Genomic DNA, 8,094 nt, shown 5'->3' with positions numbered 1-8,094 from the left:
TGAAACCTACGATGTATCAGATTCCCCCATGAAACAAAGTAAAGCTCTTTACTTCTGTGGAAGTGAAGGAAATATTTGTCTGGAGAGCATAACAGAATATGATAAAAAACATTTAAATGTTTTACTAACAGTTAGCTTTTTACATGAGAATGTTCTGTACATTTCTCAGGTGCAAACAGAGGAGGATGCCTGCTGTGTGGTTTTGTGTCCTCTTGGCTCTTTTCTTTTCGTGAAAGAACATGACATTCCTAAAAATGACTTCTCTCCCTTACCCCCAGCAACCTGCCATTATAGATGAATTGTTCCTGATTTACACACATGACATTTTTTTTCCCCCATCATTATAGTTTTACAGATGTGCAAGGTGCAGGAAAGAAGATTCAGACTTCGAGCATGCATCTTTCTTTTGACAGATGCTTCTGAAGCATGTTAAGAGTGCATGGAACAGAATAACTATAAATTGCCTGCTCTTGTGGAAATAAAGTAATTGAATGTGTAATAGTACATATTAGAGCTATACCTAACTGCAGTTTGAGGGATTTGTTGTTATTAAGTAGCTTTTCAACAATTTCTTGACCCTTTTCTGACAGCAGTAGGAAATGGTACATAAATTAGTGCCTGTTTTCTCGTTTTTGTCATGCTTCCAATTACAGCCTGCAGTATATGTATGGGGCATCACCAATCCAGTGCACTGAGCATAATGAAAGTGGGTTCTGTTGTCACCTGCCTGTGACCGATAGTCAAAGTGGAGATTACTTGTCACACTTTTGTTGATGTATTTGTTTTCAAGTGTTTAGGAAGAAGCAGCCTGTTAAACAGCGGCTGATAGAATTTGAGATTCTTTGACTCGACATTCAATTACGATGAAGTAACAGTGTCTCTTTCCATGTTCTCTGTTGACTTCATTTTAATACAGCGCCCAAGACGTGAGGGATAGAGTCAGCGAGTAATGAGAGCATCTCTCCTGGTTCTCCATTTAGGCAGAAATTCAGTGTGAATTACCAAGAACAAATTACATCAGCATTTATCATTTATGTATTTTTGGGCAGATTTCAAGTGAAACCTGTGTTTGAATAAATGATTGCACTGCTGCATCCAGTTTATTGAAAAGAAAAGGAGAAGTTTGATTATCAGAGACCTTTTCATGGATTTGAAGAAAGAAAAAATTGTGTCTGCAGCACTGCTTGTCCTTTTACTTTTTGTGTGGGAGAAGTTGGATCTCATTGGTGTTACTTGAAATGATGTTTTGGTTAAATAATAAGATAATTAAAACCTCCTTATTTACCGGTGTTGCAAAACTGATTTTCAGGCAAGTACAGAAGAATGCGTTGGTTTGGAAAAATTTGCAAATTTTGCCAACTGTCTTAAATGGACTCTAATATTTATATAGAGTCACACACACTGACCTTAATGTAGTGAAATACCTCTACAGCTCTGTAACACAGCAGTTTACGGCAAGTTAGTGCTGTTTAGTGTTGATGTTGCTTTTCTGGTGGCAGTATAGCAGGTCATCCCAGGTTCTGGTTGCTGTGGGAAGTGTTGCAGCCAAGAGCAGCAGATTCATGGAGTGAGGAGGTTGCTGCAGGCCCAGTGTCTGCACCATGTTCTTGTTTTTGGGAACTGGCTTTCATCACGTCCCACAGGGCTGGATGACTGTTGGCAGGTGGAGAATGTCAGAGATTTCTAAAACTTCCATGATGTGAGCTAAAACTCACTACATGGGGATAACAGGAAAGACACTTCAAAAGCACACACCTGACCAAATTCAAGTGGTAATTTAGGCACTGGTGTGGTTTAGTAAGTTTCTGTGGTCAGGGTTGTGGTGCTGCATATGATACTCTCCAGGCATGACAGTTAGAGCTGTATATTAATCCAGTCAAAAGGGTAGTTCAACAGTTGACATCCTTTACAAGAAAATTCATGTAATTGTGCCTTCTTGAGGTTTTCGTGAAACAATCTCCTGGAAAATGTTGACTCCTGACACAGTTACTTGTCCCACAAATCTTGGCAAAACTTGGTTTCATAGCCTTTGGTTGAGGCTTTGTTCTGTAACACAATGAAACGCTGGGAACAATTTTCCTGGTGCTTGACCTCAGTGCCTAGAACCTTTCAGCTTTTCTGTTAAGTGTAATCTAACTGCATTCAAGGAGTTTAAGGAGCAGTCATTATAATTATTCTTTTGAAAGGTTCAAGAAAGAGATGCCAGCAAAGAGTGTAGAAATCATTCTTCTAACACTAGTCTTGGAAAAAAATCTCCAATCTTTATTTTAGAAGGTGTTATAAACATTTGGACATGAGGCACTGGAAGGCTTTGCACCTTTTTTTGGTTTTGTAGGTAAGCAAACTTTAGGTAATAGTGCTTTTGTCATTCTCATTCTGATGAGTTCTGAGTTGTTAGTAGCTGTCATAGGCTTCTGATTGTGGGGTAGGTGTTCCACTTTCACCAGCCTGTAAGCTTTCCTTTTACAGTTTACAAAACTGAATTTTTTTCACTGAGGGAAAGATGTAGTAGTATAGGGTGCTTATCCCTAGGGAATCCACGTGGGACATGGATGTTAAAAGTGCCTTAGTAGGATTTTGAATGCTTGTGTTAGTACTGAATCCACTCCTGTGTCAATTTCTCATACAGGATTTTTATGTGAAGGTTTTAAATGAAGTGGAATCTTGTCACTGGGACATTGGAATTCTTTGTTGTCACATTAAGGAGAAATCAGACTGCAGTCTTGTTATGGTTTTGAATTGGAAGATAAAGAATTAGTGGATAGAAATCGGTCTATCTACTTGTTGTCTCTTGTCACCAGATGCATTTATGAAGATAATGATTTCCCATCCCCAACACTTCCATTGTTTTTTATATACTTAGACTTTGTAAAACTAGATCGGCATGATCTGAACATTCTGTCTGATGAGATGGCAAAGGTTTAGTACAATGTGAATGATGATCTGTCACTGTGGCTCCAGCTCAGTTCAGTCTGTTGTTACAGTGAAGCAGCAGTACTTTGTTATTATAGAAGTACTTTGGAAATACTGTTAATTCTATGCAATTAGGTCAAAGCTAAGTTCATCGTTTAGGCAGTATGGTTTTAGAGCAGAGAAACTGTAAGCAAATGTCATGGTCCTCTTCAATGTTTGCATGCATGCTTTTTTTTTTTAAAGACTAATTGGAAAAGCATTACTCATGTTTTGGGATCGTCACCAACCACATCCAGATTGTATGTTTATTTCTCTTAACTAGGAATGATGTATGTGCTCTTACTGCTTTTATTTTTACTGTAGAATTACTGTTACTTCACAAAGGCATAGGACACTAAGAAATGTGATACAAGTGTCTTTCTGAACGTGCATTTTAATAATAAGAGATATTTAACTGTAGTCAGTGACACAAAATTTGTGTAGTTGGAGAAAAAATGTTTCTCCTGGAAGGTTAATGGCAATTTTAACTCCTGTTTCTCATTGGTGATGAATGATTCTTTTCTTCCCCTTGAAACAAGCCTCTCCTTTGAAAGTTACCTCTGAAAATTATAGAAGCAAAGCTATCCCAAGAGGCATATGTGATTGGAAAAAGAAAAGAAAAAGGAGTGTGGGGGCAGAAATTACCGCAAAGTTACCTCAAAGTTACATTACTGAGGGAAACGTTAGTATGTCGAAAGAACCTTATTTTGGGCTGAAATTTGCAGCAAAGAAAATGAGGACAAACTAAGTATAAATAGATCATAGCACGCATTATGCTGATGTTGTCTTGTTTTGTGTTTTACTATTTTATACTGTCTTTTAAATTAAATGTTCTTTTGTAACTCATGGCAATTAATGCTTCTTTACACTTCTAAGTTTAAAAAGCCTGAAACCACACTGCTGTGATAAACTGAGGAAGAACAACAGAGTTGCTGGCTTTGTTATGTGGTGGCAAGCTCTTAATTTCTTTTTCTTCTCCCTGATTCAAGCAGGAATCTTTTACCTTCTCCTTCCTTTATTTATGAAGCATAGGTTAGACCCATCTAAGGAAGGCCTCTGGAACCCCTCTACATAGGTACTTATATATCTTCCTAAATTTGTCTGTGTTGAACTTTTAGGAAGTTTTTTTCTTCAACATGGCAGTTATTTCTAGGATATTATTTTGTTTTGGTGGAAATACAGAACCTGGTTTAGTTTCCTTTTGTGCTTCCACAGGACATGTGTAATGATAATGGCAAATTTTTCCACTCACCTGTGATGCCAGCAGAGTAGTGAGTTGCCAAGCTGTATCTCCTCGGGTGAACTTCCCATCTCTCTTGCCACAATGTGTATCATCTGGGAAAAATAAAAAGAAAAACATTCCATCTTTTATTTTCTTTTTTCCCTTTATAACTGTCAAATAAGGTGCAGTTGCATCATTCTTTCACTGTAGTACAATTCACTGTGCAATAATAAGATAAATTGGTTAATGTGGTTAATATGTCTTTAACTTTTTGTCATTCAGGATGGTGATGAGTCATCTCCAATTCTAACAAGTCCTGAAATTGTTAAGATTCCAGATCCCCAGATGTCTATGGTAAGCATGCTCCATGTAATACCATCTGTATTTTTGTTGAACTTTTTATAGAGATGAAAGCTTGCTGTCTTGAATACTTTAAAATTCCAGTGGAAAGATGTATTTGACCAGTTGAGAAATATCAGTGGTTTTGAATTTTATAATTTCTTTTTCTGCTGCTGCTAGTTTAAAATAAATAATTGATTTAATGCTTATGTTCATCTGCTCCTTTCCTTACTTAATGTGCTTGCTTCTGACGTGTATGTAGGAAAGCAGAGAAGGGGGACTGTTGGCAAAAGAGGTCAGAGGGTGGGAATGTAAGGTAAGAGGGAGCTGAAGAAGAGAAAAGTAGAATTTAGAGGCTGGTGCAGTAACTCTTGGTCAATTCATCTGTTAAAATATTTTCTCCCTACACTTTCTTGTATGTTGTCTTTCATGTAGACAGTGCCTAAATACAGTTCTAGAAAAGATTTCCATTATTGTGGATGCCAATTCAGTGGGACAGGTATTGGCAGCTTTGGGAACCTTAATGTAAGTGGGCTTGTACTGGCAACACTGTTTGAGCACCTTGTAATCTAACACTGCAAGAGCAAGTCTGACAATGCTGGAAACTGCCTTGGCTGCTGAAATCTCATTGGCACTGTGGCTCCTTTTGTGTCTCCTACTGTTTCTAACATGGTATTAACAGTGGGACAAGTTTTTGAGATGTTTTTCTTGCATACAAAGCTTTATGCTGCAAACATCATCCTGAAAAGATGTTTTTGAAGTGTCTAGCACGTTTGAGTGCTGTCAATCACGTATGTGTTGACTGAAATGCTTACATTTTGCAGCAATTCACCAGAAGGCAAGGTAGAGTTTGTTAACTGTGTGAAGTCATAAACCAAAACAAACCCTCAAAAATCCCGACAACCCTTCACCTAGTATTAAAGCAGTTTTTTGTAAAACAAACAAACAAAAGGCCAGAAGGCACTGTAGTTTTAGATGTGAATTTTAACTGCCATGCGTTTTCCAAGAGGCTGGTGATCTTCGCTAGGTGGTTTCATTTCAGTAGTAATTTTCTTTGACTGAGTATTTATAAATACTGACTTACCCTCTGCGTTTAGGAGAACTTAGTAGAAAGCAAACATCACAAGCTTGCTCGAAGTTTAAGAAGTGGACCTTCTGATCATGACCTGAAGCCTAATGCAACTACACGAGATCAGCTTAATGTAAGTCACTCATATGATGGCTAAATTCAGTTTTATTAGGTAGGTTAGTGATAATATATTTGATAATATATTGTTAGTCATAATATATTTAATTGGTGACAAGTTAATTTCAGTTTATAGAAAACCATTAATGATGAAATGCTGTTAAGCATTTGTTACAAAGGCTTAGTTAGAAGGGTCCAGCTCAGAAAGGAACAGAAGGTACTTGCTAATCTTTTTGTACAACAGTTTTGGGTGGGTGAGAATGTGTCTTTTGTACGTACCATGTAGGTGTGAATGGTAGTCCTAAAGTAACTCTGTATGTTTGTCTTCACTGCTAGTTCAATCAAACATAGCTGAGGAGCATCACCGGGATAGCATGAGAACTTTGTGTTGTTGGAAAGCTCTTTTTTTACCCCTAGCTATTTTTATGTGTTGTCAGTGTTGGGTTTTGTCACTGTGTACTGCGTTAACTTGCTGCTCATTTGCCTGTTGATGTTTTTAAACTCACTTTCTGACCATGTATCTAATAGATCATAGTGAGTTATCCACCGACAAAGCAGCTAACGTACGAGGAACAGGATTTGGTTTGGAAATTCAGATATTACCTAACTCATCAGGAGAAGGTAAGTTGAATCACAGAATGTTTTGTGTTGGGAGAGACCTTAAAGATCATCTAGTAATGATCTGGAATTGTTTGATAAAACTAGTGCAAGAAGAGCATCATCTTGGCAGTCTTTCTACAACATCCTGTCCTTGCAGACATACAGAGCTTCAATGTCATAGAAGCGAGTCAAGATTATTCTATTTTTTCTGTAATGTTACTGTTTTAAAAGTTAGTGACTGAAAATTTTCCCATTAAATCATGTGGACTGGCTATTACTGCAGTAGTCTTTCTACAAACACTGACTGTCAGCTTAAAATGCCAGTTTCACCAGTTTTGTCTTCAGCAGAAAAAATTATTGAGGAGGAGCTTCTTCATCCTTTTTAGACAAGGGTTAGCATTACCAGAGTAAGGAGCAGCACACCGAAAACCTAGAGTAAATTGAATAACAAAATAATCCCTCATCAGTGGACTTTTTTATGTAGTGGTAGTTGTGATAGAGCAGTAACAATTATCTTTACATTTTCTTTGGATAACTCAACTGCTGTTTTTTGGGACATATTAAAACAGCTCAATATTGTATTGTCACTTATATCAACAAGGTCTGTGCTTTTCTAAATATAATCTGAATCTAGTTCTACCTTAATGAAAAACGTTAATTTTTGAAATAATTTGTTTAGTCTGCTGTTTTACTGATGAATTGTCCCATCTCTTTCTGTTTAGGCCCTGACAAAATTCTTAAAATGTGTCAACTGGGATCTACCACAAGAGGCAAAGCAAGCCCTGGAGCTGCTGGGCAAGTGGAAGCCCATGGATGTGGAAGACTCTCTAGAGCTTCTGTCATCCCACTTCACCAACCCAACAGTTCGGCGCTATGCTGTTGCCAGGCTTCAGCAGGCTGATGATGAGGTATTCATTGGTCTGTGGGTGCAGGGAAAAGTCAGCTGGTCTCAGGAGTTTTAGTGTCATTGAGTACTTGAAATGTTTGCTACTTCTCAAGGCATTCAAGGGAGTAATAGTGAAGGAAAACACAAAATAATTCACTCTGTTGCTATTTACTGTAAGTTCTCTGAGGAGCAAAGTCTTCACATTATTAAATGTCACTCACTGATAATTGTCTTAGCATGAAGAGCCAGTAATAGCTGGTTTAGTCAAACAAGATAAAACAACCGTTGTTCTCCCCAGAAACCAGTGATAAATTTTGCTTGTTAACCTGCATAGAAGTGCTCTGAACTTAAATAGTCGACTAAAGGATTTTCAGCAAATCCATCTGGTAAAATGAAGCAGTATATTGTCATACTCTTTTGCTAAAGAAAATGAGCAGAAGAGCATCCGTGGAAATAGGGTGTTTCTAGTTGTATACTGATTAGCATATGATAAGCTCTGATCTGTGAGTAGAGCCCACATAATAGAATCTGTTAATTTTCAATGATTTATATATTTTATTTTCTACGGACATTAAAAAAAAATACCAGGTTTGAATGTATTACAATAACTCTTGAATCCTTGGCAATCAATAGAGTTTAAAGTAGGGAGCATAAATATATTTTCTCAAGCCTGCTTCAATAGCCAAGGTCATACTTCTTTGACTTTAAAAATGTACCTTTTACAAGGTATTTGAAGGTAGGTAAATGAAACAAGTTGAATAGTAGAGGCAGCAAATTCATTTTAAGCAGCATGTGATTAAAATTCTGTTCTTCAGTTTAAAATAAATCAGATATGTGGTTTTTTTCTCTTTGAATCCCCAACTACACAAAGGATTAAAATGAAAGTCCATAAGAGCGGAGATAATCTCC

General features: G+C 37.2%; 1 protein-coding gene across 1 annotated transcript in view; it reads left to right on the top strand.

The window, feature by feature from the left end:
- PIK3C3 (phosphatidylinositol 3-kinase catalytic subunit type 3) overlaps positions 1 to 8,094 on the top strand; it is an 81,006-nt gene that overhangs the window by 13,899 nt on the left and 59,013 nt on the right. The window contains exons 7-10 of the mRNA XM_018078807.2: positions 4,457 to 4,528; positions 5,611 to 5,715; positions 6,228 to 6,320; positions 7,022 to 7,207. Coding sequence (XP_017934296.2) covers positions 4,457 to 4,528; positions 5,611 to 5,715; positions 6,228 to 6,320; positions 7,022 to 7,207 — 456 coding nt within the window. The remainder of the gene's footprint in view (positions 1 to 4,456; positions 4,529 to 5,610; positions 5,716 to 6,227; positions 6,321 to 7,021; positions 7,208 to 8,094) is intronic.

Source organism: Manacus vitellinus, unplaced genomic scaffold (genome assembly GCF_001715985.3).
Source record: "Manacus vitellinus isolate BGI_N305 unplaced genomic scaffold, ASM171598v3 scaffold_42_pilon, whole genome shotgun sequence".
NCBI lineage: Eukaryota > Metazoa > Chordata > Aves > Passeriformes > Pipridae > Manacus > Manacus vitellinus.
This window is presented reverse-complemented; position numbering and strand designations above follow the sequence as displayed.